This window comes from Pararge aegeria, chromosome 10, assembly GCF_905163445.1.
Source record: "Pararge aegeria chromosome 10, ilParAegt1.1, whole genome shotgun sequence".
Classification (NCBI taxonomy): Eukaryota; Metazoa; Arthropoda; class Insecta; order Lepidoptera; family Nymphalidae; genus Pararge; species Pararge aegeria.
The window spans coordinates 18,832,001-18,850,267 of record NC_053189.1 but is presented as its reverse complement, the minus strand read 5'-3'; the positions used below and the strand labels follow the sequence as shown (position 1 = coordinate 18,850,267).

The 18,267-nt window shown below is 37.6% G+C and overlaps 2 protein-coding genes across 2 annotated transcripts; both read right to left on the bottom strand.

Annotated features, from left to right (window-relative positions):
* Positions 1–620: 620 nt before the first annotated feature.
* On the bottom strand, positions 621–11,968 carry LOC120626972 (fatty acid 2-hydroxylase). Its single transcript, XM_039894790.1, has 6 exons — positions 11,672–11,968; positions 3,948–4,170; positions 2,725–2,900; positions 1,722–1,848; positions 1,071–1,190; positions 621–785 (listed from the first exon to the last, which is right to left on the bottom strand). Exons 1-6 carry the CDS (start codon positions 11,966–11,968, stop codon positions 700–702), a joined length of 1,029 nt encoding a protein of 342 aa, XP_039750724.1. The 3' UTR covers positions 621–699.
* Positions 11,969–15,895: 3,927 nt separating this feature from the next.
* Positions 15,896–17,347, bottom strand: LOC120627155 (DNA primase large subunit-like). The gene has a single exon (XM_039895028.1). It carries the CDS (start codon positions 17,235–17,237, stop codon positions 15,966–15,968), a length of 1,272 nt encoding a protein of 423 aa, XP_039750962.1. The 5' UTR covers positions 17,238–17,347; the 3' UTR covers positions 15,896–15,965.
* Positions 17,348–18,267: the final 920 nt, after the last annotated feature.

Sequence of the window (18,267 nt, the reverse complement as noted above, 5' to 3'; positions counted from 1 at the left end):
CTGGGATCATCACAGTTAAAGAAATAAATAATATTAAGTACAACCTTTTCGTAAAAAATACACTGTGACAACAAAAACATCACCTGTTTTTACATATGAATTACTATGGTAACGGAATTTTTTTTATGGTTTTAGATTATGGCAAAACAATAATTTACAGCACACGATCACACGCAAACGCATACACGTTTCAATCTTTTATCATGTCTTTACATTCAGCAAATTATGGTTTTTAGCATACTTTTATATGGCAACACAAATATATGCTAAGTAGATGTTTTCCTAGTACCCCGTTTTCTAAATACCTTTGTATACAACGTGTAATCGAATCACGAAATAATGTTGAAGGATTCATAAGAATATTTCATATTCCATACAAACGAATTTACTACAAGTTTTTACTTATGACTGCCCTATTGAAGATAAAAGACCAACACGTGCATAATACCTACGCTCCCCGGTGCTTGATATTAATTTTGCATGTGATGTTAGGGCTGTATCTGATTTCTTTCAGTAAAACCTATGGCAGTGGTTTACTCAAAAACTATTAGGTTTTTGATTTCACAGACATGTCTCAGAGACAGTACATAATGTTCCTCTAAAGCCTGCGAAGTATAATTTCGGTTTTCATTTACACGTTGTATAATGTCGTTGAATACCAGCGACATGTAAAGTCACCGTTAAATACTTTCCCACCGGCTACCAATGCAAGCTGAATCCCAGATTTTTAACTTGCACAAGAGTTTTGAAGATATGGTCCCACAGTTTACTGCTGATGCCGAATGCTGAAACATAAAGGGATAAATTCTTAATTTTAATGGTCAATGTGCCTTTAAATATTAGTTGAAATATTTATGACACACTTCATTTTTTAATATCTAGTTTTTAAGATTCGTCTATATTATTTTATTTTATTGTACCTTATATTTTGTGTAATGAAGACTGAACAATATATGATCAATCAATTACACTTTTATGACGTTTGTTAATTACTTTTCATCCCGAAAAACATAGTAATAATTGTGACTGTACAGTCGAGGTCTAACTTGTGGTGGAACAAATAAGTGTACCTTTGTCGTGGTTGTGGAAGTGGTGGTTGGAGTGGTACCGCTTCATCGCGTACAGGTAAGTGCCGTTGCGCGGCGCGCCGTGGTGCACGTAGTAGTGCATCATATCGTACGCCAGGTAGCCTGCGCGGCGAAAGCAAAAGGTTCAGTGCGTGGTTGCCGAGTAGAGGCAGTCGCGCGCGCGGCATATCACAGGGATAAACATTTCAAATTATAAATTCACTAACACTTTGCGTTCTTAGTTCATTAAGGTTTTATATAGATAAAAAATGCCTCTGTTACTCTCAACCTTACCACCTTTTTATCGGCTTCGTACGCTGGGGTCGCCTTTAAAAGATCATTTTAATGATATGGCTGCCTTTGCAACCTAAAAAAGTGTTTTAGGATGTACAAAACAAACAAAGACACTGGCAGTCATCAGCGTTATTATAAATAAATAAATAGAGGATATAGGTAAGTGTATCATTAGTAAGGAAGTAAGGATTTATTTCAAGTACTTTACATTAAGCCCAAAAAAAGTCGATCTGTTTGTAGTTACTTTGCCGCAAGATAAGAATACAGCCAACAGATTCTATTGAGAAGAAGCCGACCAATAACTTAGATAAGAAACGAAGCTTGAAATTTACTAATAACTGTTTGATCGTGTGTTTGTACCTATAAGTGCGCCGGTCAACTTGGTCAACGGGAAGGCGAGCACCATGGAGACGGGCAGGTAGAGGATGCAGGCCAGGAACAGCGCCGGCAGCGGGGGAAAAACTTGCCTCAGCCCGTCGAAGGGTACCTACGAGACAAGCAATATTATTATCTATAATGGTGCAAGTTCTGTGTATTCAAAATAACGTTGAACACCTTTTTTGAAGTTTGACAGCCTCAATTATTTTTTTATTCGGAATACAAACGAACAAACAAGCTATAAATAAATGATTAAAATGGATACATGGATCAATATTGACAATTCTGCATGAAGTCAATTTAATTTGGATGTTATGTAGAGTTTGCGAATAAAAGGGGATTACAAACTTCAACTTTAAAAACAAAAATCCGAAATAAAGCCGGTCGTAAGTAATATGCCAAAATTAAAAACCCTACCCTGTCTTCAAGTTTGAAGAACACACGTTAGGCCAACCCCATATGATACGGCCTAAGGGCTCTTGTTCTTATCAAGTCTGTAAAAATAAGTAGAGTAACCACCCGTATGATGAGCCAGTCCATTTCTGGACTAAAGGTTTCCCCAACAAGAGAATGCACATAATCAAGCTGGGCAGATCGGTTAGTGATCGTAGTAGATAGAACTAGATGGATAGCTGGACTAGGATGCAACAGCGCGTGCATACACGTTATATTCCCTTAGTCGCCTCGTACGACACCCGCAGGAAGACAAGGATTTGTTTAGCTAACCATTGTCGAAAGTTACCACCAATTAAACGCTCAAACCATGATTATATATTGTGTAATAATTGAAACTGCTAACCGAGATAAAACAAATATAGATAGAAAATTAGGTTACAGAATGCAAATCATGGATTTAACAGGTTACTTGGTGGACAATTTATACAGTGGCTAGCTAATTTTGTTGTCAACTGAGATAGAGAATACGGCCTACTGATCTGTAATTAGTCGTCACCCCACGGCAAAGTATATTTCTTTATAGCGTTACCTTATGATGCATTCCATGTATCAGAAAATGTATCTGTATGAGTATGACGGAGGAGCCCGGGTCGTAGTGGAACACCCAGCGGTGCAGCGAGTACTCCAGCAGGCTCCACAGGAACACGCCGAACACCACGTGGCCTATGAACTCGAACCCCGACATGGTAGCTTCCTCACACGAACCTGTGATGCAGAAGCGTGCCTTGAATTAGGGATACTATCAAGTAACAGTAATATCAACATTCTATAAGGATCTAGATACTACTGAACATGTATTTTCTGAGAGCGAACGGTCGTCTGCCTATTTTATTTAGTTACTTATATAAACTATAGCTAATACTATTCTTCGACGGTCAGAAAAACTCCCAATATAGCAATCAGACGATCTTTGAATTTGTGGACGAGGCCTACTGACAGTGTCCGGTTTTAAAGAACTTAACTGCTGATAACACATTCGTTAATGTATAGGAAGAGAAAAATACTTATGATTTAGCCGTAGCTCCTTTTTCCAGACCAGACGATAGCAAAGGGCTAATTGAATAATAATTGGAAGAATTGGAAGATTATCTTCAAGCTGGCTTTCGATCATGTCGAGCTTTTATTATAATAGCATTAAATCTTGTCCAATTCGAAGATTTGATCAGCAAATTTAATTATATGCGAAGAAGATAAGTCAGACTTTTGTAATGTTAATTCCAATATCTTTGATCACTTTAACCTAATTTGTAAAGATAATACCATATCTAAACTCGTCTGCTTATTACGATGTTTAAATTAGTCATCTTACGGAAGAATTAAGTATATTTCGTCACTTCAGTTCCAACTTAAATCTTTTTTTTAATTAAGCCAATGGCCCAACTGATAGAAAGTGGAAAATCATCGCCTAAAAGCAGAGAAATACTTCGCAGGGCATGCAAGGTACACGTCCTACAACTGCAACCCTATGTCCGTCAACTTGAGGCTTAGGTGTCCTATAATTACACCAACAACCACGCCCCTCAGACTGCTATACAGCAACGCAGATTGGCGACAGCAATGCTGCTTTGAGGCAGAAATAAGTATGGCAGTAGTATTTCCCGGACAAGCTCTGTCACAAAAACCTCTAATAATAATCTAATGGAGCCCTATAGTACATCGTATATCCCCATGAGTTCAACTAAAACATATTGCTGCCTAAGGAGAAAGTGTTGGAGGCTGAACCACTATTGTGTATCGTGATCCTTAAATTACCTCCACAATACACGTGATCAAGAAACTGCAACACGCCCAGGCTCACAATGATGGGGATCCAGAACATGGGCACGATGTACCACGGCGTGAAGGTCAAGCTCTCCAGCACGGGGCTGCTGAAGAGCCGGCACTTGCGGTACACGGCGCTGTTGACCCACTGCTCGTAGTGGGGCGCGATCTTGTGCAACTGGCACAGCAGAGGCTTAGACCAGTCCAGTCTGCTCTGGAACAAATTAAACGGAATATTTCACAGTGATCGTGGGATGACCTGTGACTTTTAGAATTTGATGATTTGATTTTGACGTTGAATCGTGGTCATCGCATGAGCTTTCTAAAGTTATTGTAGTAAAAGATGGTGCTTGGCTTTCTCATCCATATACCTAATGATGGCAATGAATTAATGCACTTGTACTGTACACCGCAGAAATGAATCCCAAAAATGCAAATTATAAGGTACGTCTTCCAGGCAACCATCGCGTAAAAGATCTTTTATTTTAACCTGAAAACCTACACCTAATCTAAACTTAGTCTCTCAGTGGACAACGGACAAAGCTTTACACAGAATACTTACTTAGTTAAGAGTTATAAAACATAAATTTTAGATCTTGGAAATTCGTTGACGAGCATGGCTCAACGAGTTGCAAATACCTACTTTATATGAGTTGGCAATTACTTGTAGAGGTTACTTTTGTTTCTTTTGATTTTCTGAGTAGTGATTCCTAAACCTGGATAATAAATAATAAGTCTAATGGTAGTTTCTGAGTATCGTATATTTGAACGCTTTAACAATTTTGCTGTATAATATCGTTAAGACATGAAACCTTGCAACTTTTTTAGCTCAACATTTCTCGTGGGTAATGGCAATCCCGAAAAATTCATATGAATTCAAAGATAAATGTGCATTGATTTACATCTACCACATTCTGACAAAAATTTAATTGATTAAAAATGACGGCCGAGTGGCGCAGTGGGCAGCGACCCTGCTTTCTGAGTCCAAGGCCGTGGGTTCGATTCCCACAACTGGAGAGTGTTTGTGTGATGAACATGAGTGTTATTCAGTGTCTGGGTGTTTATCTGTATATTATAAGTATTTATGTGTAGTATATTTATAAAAAAATATTCATCAGCTATCACAGTACCCATAACACAAGCTACGCTTACTGTGGGGCTAGATAGCGATGTGTGTACTGTCGTCGTATATTTATTTATTTATTTGATTGATTGATAATAATTAGTGATTTTTGGTTTGTTTCTGTGCCCTTCTTAAATCGCTAAACTGGATTTTGATTTGCGATAGGGATAGTTGACAGGACGGAGAGTATTTAGAGTGTTTAGTCATACTAAACACTAAATACTCTCCGTCATTCGTTATTTTTTATCCTAGGAAAATAACGGTCCCCACGGGATTTGTGAGAAATACGCAATAAACGCGGACAGAGAACGTGCGCAACAGCTAGCTAGTATATATTTAGAGCAGTATATCTTTTCCTCGGCTTCCTGCTGCGACCCTCTCTATGTTACGACTCCGATCGGTATTCCTTGTTTACATCCTACTCCCAGCTGCTCGTCGAGCCGGCGCGACCTTCGTGTAGAAACGGACGCTGGACCGCGGACGCGCTGTCGACAATTAGCGGTGATTAGAAGCGAAATTCAACAGCTCGATAAATAATGTTCACTTAACAACATTACGTACTTGTAGTATTACGTACCTATCTAGCTAGCTTACGACGCGACGTAGCGTGGCAGATCTGAAACTTCTCGCCCAGCCATTTTTAATCAACTTTAAAACGTAACCTACCCTTCCTACTGGCAGCTGACATCTTGAGTGTATATTACCATTACTTAAATCTGAAGAAATCTCAATCCACAATATAAAGGTAACTTTTCGTTGAATTAAAAACCATTCACTAATTGCAAGACTAACGCGACGCGGTACTTATAGCTATACCACGATATACCACGTCACGTTGGTCTAGTGGTAAGCGTGTTCTACTCCGAATCACAGTTCTTTTCCACAGTTCCACAGGGGGACAGTAATTGGGGAACAGTATTGGTTTTTCTTTTAAGGAATTCTCAGCACCAACCCGGACTAACGAAATAAGCTTTCTGTTTCTGCTTTCCATTAACTAAGCCGGGTGGATCGTTGCTCTAATTCCCTTTTCCCAATAAGAATGTAGTGGGACATTATTAGGTTGTGGATGATTTTTCGCCTTTTCGGCTTCATAAATCAGCGCGCTGTTGAACATCATAGTTTTTGCATCAATAAGTAGTTGCAGCACGGTAGCTAAATTGTGAGTATTTCATTGGGCATAAAGCTTTCCCGAAGGGTGGCTATGTTCACCGCAACTGGCGGCAGCGGGCGCGGCTTGCTGTTTTACAAGCTGTTGCGGCCGCCCATAGCCATAATTTTAATATCCTCTATTGCTTCCTTCCAGCCTTCCAGCAACAGTTACCCAGTACTAAAGTTATATGAATAATAATTCCAAAAAATAAATAATATGCCGTCCTATAACAGTTAACTTATAGGCATGGTATCTAAAGCGCTAAAGCCTACACCTCTCTGAATTCAATTGGGTATATTACTCCATTATGTAATTATGTATTGCACCCCTGTGTTAAAAAAAAAACTTTTACAAATTGAATATAACTCCTTTCAAAACATCCGAATCAACAAATGCAAACTACTACCACTATTTTTAATGATGCTGTGGAGGAAAACCTATCGGTAACAAAAATTTCAAGTTTTATTAAAAATGGGGTATCTCAAAAGGCAAGGTTTTCGGGTTGAAATCGTTGAGTGCGATATGGACGCGAGCGCGCCCGCTCTCACCTTTCAGTGTAAATGAAAACTGTGCGGTGAGTCACTCCTGGGTGTTGAAGATTAACATTTATTACTGCCCGGATCGATAGCGGACAATCCCCAAATTAGTAGATACCGCCATCAGCGATAACACAGATAACCGCTGGCCTAAATTACACGTAAGTATCTTTTACACGTTTGACAAATGAATCCTCACTCGAACGATTTGCCAAATCAGAACAGCTTGGTGTCTGGTTTCTATCGAATTGCCTAATCCTACAAGAAGTAGATTTCCACAACGTGAAAGTGATGAACATATTTATCGCAAATCATCAGAGTGAAAGGGCCACCTAAGATCGCTGCTGCAAAACCTACCTATAACATACCATCTGATAAGTTATCATTAAAGAATTATTGCATTGATGGACCGACAAAAGAAATATTTTCGGCGCATGATTTCGCACGTTTTGCGATAAGAGCATACAAGCGTATCAAAAAGCTATTATAGCAATAAAAATAGCTAGTATATGCGTCGGTTTCCCAAACGAATACAAATGCTTCGAAAACTGGCGCAGACATTATAGAGCTTCGAAAGCGAGTTCGAGATCGTATGCTAAATCAGTCAGGAGAGAGAAATAGAGATACGCAATCCCACGCTTCTCCAACGCAGAATGGCGAACTTCAGTTGTGATCTGAATAAATTGACTCTTAGCTAAAGATGAATATATTCAGATGTTAGTGAAAATTATAGTAGCTACTAGGTACCCATGTTTTCTCTAAGAAATGGTATACGACATGTTAAACGAGTAGGTCACCCATCTTCCTTTTCTTTTGGGTCAACAGTTAATGCCTTTCCATCAACCACCAACCCCACTTCTTGTGATTATCATGTTGCGATTATAAAATATAGAATGTTCACATAATATTGCCTGAACTTATAAAACATTCGAATTGGCCATTAGTGAGAAAGTGGTGTCAATTATGGTGTACCCTAATATTTTTTTACAATGCTTTGCATAAGAATAGCCTTACTTTTAGACCTGTCAAATTATGGTTTAGAGAGTTGTGTTAGGTTCTGAGGTTGAAACCGTCATTCTGACTTTAAAAAAATGTCGTGCGCATGATCTGGGAAAAGAAAGTTTGTCTATGCAAAAACATCCAAGACAGAACTTGAAGTAACATGAACAAGAAAATAAAAGTGACCACAGAGTGATGTTAATGTGCCCATGGGCACGCGATAGATTAGCGATATCCGTATTTAGCAGTACCGTGTATATACATACAACGGCCGGTTATCGCTAATGCCCACATGATTATTGCTCACATGGGCACATGTAATAACCCTGGAGTGTTAGCAGTAACACGACGCAATGCAAGTTAAGTTAACAGATACAATCGATATTTGGTCATCGCTTATCAACACTGACGAATCGCTTTTCGGAATACAGATAAAACATGTGCGGTTGTGATGACAGTTCGAAGAACTATGAATCAAGTTAAAAATATTAACTATCTACTGTGGATAATTAATAGACACTATCTATCCATAAACTAATAATGAAGCTGAAGAGTTGGTTCTTTTGGTTTGGACGCACTAATCTCAGTAACCACAAGTCGGTTTTTTTTGCCCTTGATACCGTAACTTCAGGGGAAGCTTGTAAAACGTTTTTGAATTTCACCCTAAGCTACGGGTGATAATTAGAACATACAATTTTGTATAACAGTCCGTAATTGTTCGTCATACCTATCGTTAAAAATTGGTTTAGGCGGTCAAAAGCTAGAAAGAGCTTATTTTGAAATTATAATTTTGAACTTCACTTCAAGTGCCCTTCATCAGGCAGGTGCGGTGTCTTTTACAGAATTACAAAGGGACAATTTCTTGCTGAACTGTCTTTTTCAATAGATATATAAAATGGAACTTTCAAGGGAAATGCCTTTTACTTACCTATAAAGTACTAAGTATACCTTAAGTATAAACTACTTATACGTACTAAGTAGTTTATACTTATCTTTAACGGAGTAAGAAAAAAAAGTACTTCTGATGTTTTGCGTTTGCTAAAGGATTATTACGTACCGAATTTGTACTTATTAGTTATTATATAGGTAGATCTTGTCTTTTGTTATCTCAGTTTATTTTTTAAACAAACAAACAAACAGTTTCCCTGATCGATTTCAGCCTCGGTGGTCAATCTCCAGGAAAATTGCATACACGGGTGCACTCTGATCCAGAAATGAATTAAATAATCATCGTTACCCTCAGTGGCGTGCACAGAGTTATTGACCAGGGTATGCATAAAGAAGGCAGATGTCATAAAATGGAACAATCCTTCGCATTAATGGGTTATATAAAAATTTTAGGGTGTGCAGAGCTTTTGTGCATGTATGAAGTGCATGCCACTGGTCACCCTAATTATTGCCCCATGGCTGAGCACTAGCCCGGATATCTAACAGGAGTGAGAGATACGCTGTTTGGTGGGTTTACCTTACAATTTTTTGTTATCAGTGATAATGATTACCTATCTGTTTGTTAAAAAGAAGTTTCCGGGTTTACCAATATTTAGAATAAGGTTAATTACTTAATATTAAAATTTAATACAAATAGCAAATAGTTCAATTTAATAGCGCCGTAAATACTCCGTTATTTGCAATGACTACGTTTTTGCGGCGCATGCGTTTGAGACTCATTTGGTTTGTAATATCTAATAATGAACGTTTGGTTTTCGGACACGAAAAATTTTATTAACATCGTGTCTCAAAATTGGTCTTGCCGTCTGGTGACCCTAAGTCTAGCAATTCAAAGGGGCAATAGCGCCAGCATTTTGGGTATTGTACCCAAACAGCCAGTGAACAGTTAGACGGCTTATATTTATTGTAAATATTAATATTAGTTTGTCATTTCTATTACTTATAACTTAAAGTCTGATTGTGAAGTTAAAAAAAAATTATATTTGAACATAAAAAAAATACAAATATGTGTTACAAGTTGTATTCTAAGCGGGTATGTCCTAAAATTAATGGAAAAAAGATCTTCTTCTTTCAGACACGATGCTCTTTTGCCGGTTATATTCCCTGAATAATGAACTGAAGGAGGTCATATTTATTGTTTCTCTTAATATGACCAAAAGCCTAGCCTCTGTATTACTGTGGTGTTCCTTAGATAGGAAAAAAGATTTATGCAGGTTTTCTAGCTTTAGATAGATAGGTTATTAAGTAGGTTTTGTAATTAAATTGGTTTCCGCAATAAACCCTCAGTGCACGTTTTATTTCAGCTCGCACTTGACCTATTTTATTAATGTTTCAGGTCAAGTTTACGTGCCAATTATCATCAATTCAGTTAATTGTGTATGTTAGAATCGTCTTCAACACTCCGGTCACGGTTTTTTCGCGTTTTCTCAATTTAATTTACATTTACTGAAAAACATTTTTTTGAGTAAGAAACAATATCATTACTCGATATCACCGTCTGGGTTTACGTTAAATATAATGATAAAAAGGGTGGCATATTATAATAAAAATGGACGAATAACGTGGGTAACAGCTAGCTTATTATACAATACTATCATAGCTATTTGGTGGAAGGTTCTGTATTCCATACAAGGTTCTAAGTAATTTAACGACACAGTGTATAGAATATGGTGCTGGCGATGGTGGAACAAGATTCATCACGTAGCCTGAGACTGAGAACTTATGGACATACAATAGTTTTCTATGTAAAATTCCAAATTTTCAAGTTAACAATCGCACATGTCACAGGTTCATATAAGGTGGCGCGCGACTAATACATTATTAGTGGCACTTGCAATATTCTCTACTAAAATTAGTATCCTACATAGTATAAAACGAAGACATAGTATATATATATGCTTAAGTCTTTGTAACTACGCAACAGATTTTGATATGTTTTTGTAATAGATAAAATGAATAAAAAGAATAGTTTCTATGTGTGTATAATATATGCATAGAATGCTATAGAAAGATTGATAATATTCGGGGTTTCAACACTGGCTGAAGCGTATGAGATAGTTCAAACAAATCTAATTCAATATTGTACACCTTAAGAAGGTCTAAAAAAAACTATTATATTAAACACAAAATATAGATATTTTTAACACAATATATTTGGGAAGTAGTGTAACTTAATCATTGAGAATACCAGCCTAGTCGGTAAGGCCTTTCGTGGAGAACGAATTCGAGCTCCGGCACGTACCACTGACTTTTCGGAGTTATGTGCATTTTTATTTTAAGCAATTTAAATATAACTTGCTTCTAACTAGGTTTTCCTTCACCGTTTGAAGGTGAAGGAAAACCTAGTGAGAAAAACTGCATGCATGCATATATATTTACCAAATTATGTGAGAGTTAATTTTTGGAAGCGCTCGCAATTAGGTAAATGAAAATATAGTAAGCTAACCTAAACTGCACCAAATTATATGAGGTATCAAGCCTGATTTGATAGTTTTATTGCTGATTTTTTTCAAGATCTAAATAAGGACTAATTATCTGATCATTACCTTCATCAGCCGTTCACTAAAGAATAAAAGTTTGTACACGTAAGTATTTTTTACGAGACTGCAAGCGCCCAATTTCCAAGCACGATGTGTTCATTTCGAATAATAAAAACATACTCGTTATCAAATGAAGATCACTTATTGATTTTAAAAAAAAGTTTGTCATGTTCACTAATATTTTAATGTGAAAGATTAGGAGGAGTACCTACCGTATCGTATAAACATATCAACATTCTCAACGAATTTAAATGAGATTATTCACTCCTTTTCACCATTTCACGTTTTCAAATTTTTTATTCAGGGATAAGAGATTAAAAAAAAAAAATTACCCTCTATCTTTATACTATTCGGATGTTCATTTTCAAACTTTAACGTTTTTAGTAGTTTAAGTCGCTTAAAAAGTAATGTAACTGTACCTCGAGCTCCTCTAAGAATGCGATCTGCTGCTCGTCCTTATCCGCCTCGTCCTTAGTAATGATCCTGCCGTTAGCACTAACACCCCCCGTGAGGTTCACATCCTTGCCACTGGCCACTTGGAAGTCATTCAGCATGTGGTACGCACTGCGACTGTGTCCGTACGCCCTCATCACTTGCGATATGGGCTTCCCGCGGAACTTCTCCAGAGTGTTGACCCCGCCGGGGTGGTCTCTGACGAAGTGCCGGAGGTCGTAAGCTTTCCCGGCGAAACTGACGGCGAACTCGCTCGAAGCCATGGCGGCCAATGGCGCGTCTGCAACTGAAAATTATGTGACGACTGACGGACTTTATCAGTCCTCCAAGATACACCTATCTGTGCCCAGATAGTAAGCAACCATCGGCTCGCTCTAAGCCTCACGGGGAACTGAGTAGGCAAAATGTGTATCCTTATAATATGTCCGTTTTCGATTGCCGAATTTATTATTAACAGTTAAGAATAATCTGAAAATTCTCATATTTATTTCATAGAATTGGATATTCGGAATATGTTTTATACGAGTCGATAAAAACATTATTAGAGCGACTATCGTAGTCTTTGAAGGCCATCCGTTATCGTTACCTTTAACTCAATAAGTAAGTACCTTATTATTATTGAAAAAAAGCCTATATATGTAGTAGTTATATACATGTATAGAGTCCTATGGCTGGCCACGTGCCTATTCTCATTAGCAAGACGAATATTATAACCATATATAATGCTGTTTCAATCAATGCGGGTTGGTGGGCTTCCGTACAATAACTTATCCCAGCAGAGCTAGCACAGGCAGGAGACAAAAATTACATCCCCCAATTATGAAAAATGAAATGAAAAAAATGAAGATAAATTTCTATCCTTTTTCCGGGGATAGAATTGTCTCCTGCCCACACTAGCCGTGCAGGTGCTAATGATAACGACCACGACTGAAGGCATACCTTCCTCCCGATACAAGTCGGTAAAGTATAATGAACAAATTCAAACTTTACATCATTCAGTTGCGCCTTGGGTCAACGGTGCTTACCCAATGCAATCTATCGATCGCCGTCACGGCTAGGCCACACCACGCGGCCTCAAATTATGACAGTATTTTAAGTTGGTAATTAACCAGATTAGATTTCAAAGAAGTAAAAAGTAATAAAACTTAATAACCCCAGCCGGCAATCGAAACTTGGACAGACCTTTTTTCATGAAAAAGTACTGTTCAACTGTTCGATACAAAATTGGTTTTTCATCTCCTTTCCATTATGAAGTTTACTTTTGTTTTTATATGTGATTTCATAACTGGACTTCCCTCAACTCTATAGGTACTGACAGGTACTAGAGTTGTGGGTACATTAGTATCTGGAACATTAAACTGAGTTGGAACCTTTTTATTGGCACGACACATCATAGAATTTTAAGTAACTCCGTATGTAAGTCTGTTTGTGTTGTTCTGGTAAATAAAAAATGTGTATTCTATACTATTCAATATGGATAAATAGCTTCTAGATATGAAAACCCCGAATTGGATGGCAATTCTGCATAAGTTAGTCTTGAAGAACCGGCTATGCAGGGAATAAAGTTCCAGTGCTAGATTGACCGCTACTGATTTATTGTTATCGCCACTATCTATCTGTAGTTCCCATCCAATACTGGTTGACGCAAGGGTTATGCGCATAGAGAAAGCAGCACTGTCTTGGCTGGGAGCTATTCAGTCTTCATGGATGCTGCGTATCATCCAATCACTCACTAATCACGAAATCTCGGGAAGTATAAAGCCTACACACTTGAAAGGTAATTTTTTTAGGAAGTAAATGTCAGCTAAGAAACGGTTTTGAGAAATTACCGCCTTAAAAGGGTAAAAAGGGGATTAGTAGTTTCTATGTACCTAAGTCCTATGTTCTTGAAGTTACGTACATACTAATCGCTATTTAGGTTATTAGCTTTAAATCAATATAAATTATTTTGAAAAATCCCCCGTTAAGGATGGTAAAATAGAAGACGACGAAGTCGCGGGCAACTGCTAGCCGTATAAAGGCATATTAATTCAGACGATACTTACCTACTTGGGTAGTCTTTCGGGGACAGGATAGATTTTCCCTATAAGTCATGTTGCTATTGATTAGAGGCGTGTTCTAAATGACTCACTCGTTTAGCAGCAGCTAGGTAGGTAGGTAGACTGCCCTTGAACCCATCGCCGTTGCACTCCACCCTGCAATATTTAACCGTTATGAACGTGGACAAAGACGCGGGCAGCAGCTAATTTAACATAATTTCAGCCTTTGTGTGTCAACAATATAATTGCACATATAAGAACTAATAACCAGCGAATTGCCTTTCAAAAATAAAAAAAGGCATATGCCCGCTAACCTGAAAGTAACGTAACGGTGGTTTCAATAACCAGGTAGGGTGGGAAGTCACCAATCTGCTGGATTAAAGGTCTCTCCAGACGGAAGGGGTGTGTCCATAATCGCCACGCTGGGCAGACGGGTTAGGTTATCGCAGTATATGGCATAGAAGACGCTGCTACCCGTTTTCCGTTATATTCCCTAAGTCGCCTCGTACGAAACCCGTGGGAAGAGGAGGAGTGGTGACAACTGTATTCTTAAATGCAATAGTTGTAGCTAATTAATACCTACCCTTAGTCCAGGCTTTCGAGCTCCAAGCTGTTAAGAAATTATCGTCGTATAATACTTATTGGTTAAAACGAAACGAGTCCTCCAACCCGCACTGGGTTGGTAATGGGTTGATATGATGATGATGATGATGATGATGATGATGATGACGATTTTTAACGAATGGATATAATATAATATTTTGCTGCAGTGGTGAGCGTCGTGGTCTTATAAATAGATGTGTCGCGTTCGATCCCCGAATGTTATGGATTCCAAAATAGCCCCTATTTTGAAATTTATAACATCCGAATTCTCTTTGGCCTGGTCTGGAAGGAGGCTTCGGTCGTAGAAACCGATCGGGGTGCCGTTACCCAAACAGCAACTTAGACGACACTTATTTCAATCCGACCAACTAAAATTATGCGTGCTGTAATGTCAATTAATTTGATAAAGGTAGCATCGGGCATATAAGTCTGACTTCCTATATTGCCTAAAGCGCCAACGATTTTTTAGGTACCTATGTTAGCCCTTCGCATTCAACGTAAGAATTTCCATATTGCCTCGCGGCTCCTTGTCCCAGTTCTGTATTCTCTGTGGCAGAGCGATTTGACAGTTAAATTTCGCGCGCGGGTATAAATATTCATGCACCGCCACACCTCCGCGGCCGCATTAGTCCACGGATCAATATCACCCTGCCGCCGCGATGCACTCGCAGAAAGTTCACACTCATTAGGTAATCAAGGATCGACATTTTCTTGGAAATACTGACACATGTTCGTCATTACAATGTTTCACACGGGAACAGGTATAATAGGTGGCACCACTTCCCACAGCCTTACAAAGTACCACCCAACTTGTATCGATTATGATGATAATAAAATTCTCCACAACTGATTTCCAATCAAACTTAAAGTCGTTAGAAAATAAATCCTTTGAGGGATTCCTCGACTTAACAATGCATAAGTTTATATCATGAGTTAGAATTCATTTATTATTTTAAACAATTGCATTTCTTAAAAACATTTTTGTTTAGGAGCAGTTAGCCCTGCTCTAATCTCGAACAGGAAAAAAAATTGAAATATGTTGATGTTGGAAAAGACCTTCTGGTTACATTCCAAACCAGCTATATCATACCTAAAATTCTGAAATAAATGCTTATACTTTTTGTATGTGAAAAATGGCAGGATAGAACTGCTCAACCTAACATACCTACCTATAGCACAGTTACAACCTGTTTATCTTTTTGGTAAGAGCCATTACTGACAGTATAATGAAGTCAAGATTTATAATTGTTAAATCTTGGTTTTTGAAATTATATTTTGTTATTGAGAATACAAATCTTGGCACACTATATAGATACTAGCATAAGTAACACCTATGTGGTGTGAATAAGAAAAAAAACATTTTGCTTGTTACCACAGATTATGGTAAATGTAATGGGTGTGACGGGTAGGTAGGTAAAATATTTGGGCAAAAAAATGATTGATTAATTGTATAGTGTTTTGGTATTGCCACCCATTCAGTTATTACCTCTAGACTACCCTACCAATAATATATTTCAAATGATTAATCATATAAAAATAAAATAAATATAAAGTGAAACAATTTATTAAAACCCCTATTAAATAACACACTTCATTAGTCATTATCTAGTTTGAAGAGCTACTTACTTGCTAAAGTAATATAGTATTTAACTGGTGTAAAATTAAAGTAAATGCTATCACAGTTTAGATTAGGTGATTTATTGGAGTTGCACCTCCTATATTGTAAGTACATCATACAAGCTGATGTATACTTTTCTTGAGTTTTGAGTTCTCTAATGTGTGACAGTAAGGGGGTTGTTTTTGAAATATTCAGAATTTGTTCCATTTTATTGTTATCAAAAGATTTGAATGGACACCCTCCTTCTGAATAAGTTGTGTCTGAATTTTGTATTTGGTGGCAGCTTCTACAACTGTACTCCTTCCTACGACCTTCCAAACCATACATATGTCTAATTCCATACACAAACTTCTTTTCATCCTTTGCCCAATTGTGGCAACATGCAGACTTCCCGTTGGGAGCCAGAGCATACTCTTTTCTCCAAAATATAATAGCTTCATCCACCGGCATACCCAGATCTTTGAGAAACAGACTGTACAAAAACCTCTGGTCATGAGTTAGCCTGTGGGTATTTCTCAAATGTTGATGCAAGTTAAACATGCAAGGTGGAAACATTTTTGAAGTTATGTCCACTTCTACACTTCTTAAAATATTAATATTATGCCTTTTTAAGGGTCTAATTACTTTAACTACCTTTTTCAGCAGCTCAGTAATCCTGGGATCATTCCTCAAGACATCCAAGTCAGTGTTAACCATTCTATTTTTTAGATTGGTATTAAAAAGTTTAACTAGATATGTTTTCCATTTGCTACAGGGTATTTGAGCAATACCATTCTTCAGCACAATTTGTCTTTTAGCAATAAACGTCAGACAGTGTTTAAACTTGACTGTGAAACTGTGCAAGGAGCACTTCTCGTTACAGAGCGAACATACATGGTGTGCCATGTCCCGCAGCATGAGATGTTGACACAGTGTTCTCAGGGGTTCAAGGAAGTATACCTCTGTGTGGAGTTTCCTTATAACTCTTAATAGTTTTTTTACGAAAGATCTCAAGTCGTAAGCCGACAAGGCTTTAAGCCTGCGCCTGAACAAGCTATCTTCCCCTTTGATAATAAACTGGGTGAACTCCTCCCTGCCTTCTAATATAGCTACGATACATAACGTGTAGTGTCCCACGACGTCATACACGCTGCCTTCTACAACATATTCGTTGTAAGAAAGTTCTTCGTTAGCAATAATCGCCTTTATATATTCTAACCTCTTGATAACGACAGTCTCTAACAAGTGTACCGGCATGTCACCCTTAACAGCGGCCAAATAAAAGAATGACATATTTAGTTCTTAGATCATCTGTTAGATTTCTACCTAAACCTAATTTATAATTATTTTTTCCATCTTCTGTGATAAACATTATTAAGTTTTTGAAATGTTGATAATGTAAGCAAACTAATTTGGCATTTGAATTTTTTTTCTATCTTCACCGTAGGGAAAAGACAATGGTATATCACCGTACAGCCAAATGACATTTGTAATTCATGATCTATCAATAATTTACTTCAGTTTACAGATAATCTATGTGCAGCCGATTTCAGTATTTCTTTACATATACAAATGGTGTCACCTTGCCTTTTCCCTATGGGAAATATTAAAAAGAAACCAAAAAAAGAACTACATTCTAGACACTGACCCTTAACGCCAAATAAACCAGTAGGGATGTGTTTCGAAAATCGATTTTCGCACACATTTAATCATAATCCGTACTTATATTATAAATGTGAATGTGCCTTAGTTTATTTGTTTTTTAGGCTACTTTTTATTCTAGAGAAGAAGAAGAAGAAGAAGCAGAAATACTTTATGGCACGCAAAAAGTAAAAGGAAAAGACAGTAAGAACTTATTTACTACTTACTAAGTAAAGGACAATGTAGACCGAGTTCAAGCCCCAGGACATACCGCTGACTTTTCAGAGCTATGTGCTTGTTTTTAATTTAAGCCATTTAAATATCACTTGCTTTAAACAGTGAAGGAAAACATCGTGAGGAAACCTGCATGCTTGAGACTTCTCCATAATATTATCAACGGTGTGTAAATTGTATCAATCAGCTCTTGGTCAGCGTGGTGGACTTCGGCGTGCCCTTCTCAATCTGAAAGTAGCCGCGAGCCGTGTAGTGGGCCTGGTAATGGAGTGATAACGAAGACTAGGATAAAAAAAAAACGTGTGAGCCGTCACGGGACGCCTGGCAGATATGAAAATCAAAATTGGTTAATAATGACTGTTTTATTACAAATTTAATATTCATTTTTTACAAGCTTTATTTTAGCTTCACCTGTATGAATGTATGTAACCTATCCCTTTGAGCTCTA

What these genes read in the sequence shown, in the direction of transcription:
- LOC120627155 (XM_039895028.1), bottom strand. Translation starts at nt 17,237, where the DNA reads ATGTCATTCTTTTATTTGGCCGCTGTTAAGGGTGACATGCCGGTACAC.
- LOC120626972 (XM_039894790.1), bottom strand. Translation starts at nt 11,968, where the DNA reads ATGGCTTCGAGCGAGTTCGCCGTCAGTTTCGCCGGGAAAGCTTACGAC. An exon ending in CATTCTTAGAGGAGCTCGAG is followed by an intron (nt 4,171 to 11,671) that starts GTACAGTTACAT and finishes AATTTGTTCCAG; the next exon opens with AGCAGACTGGACTGGTCTAA. An exon ending in GTTGACCGGCGCACTTATAG is followed by an intron (nt 1,191 to 1,721) that starts GTACAAACACAC and finishes TTCGCCGCGCAG; the next exon opens with GCTACCTGGCGTACGATATG.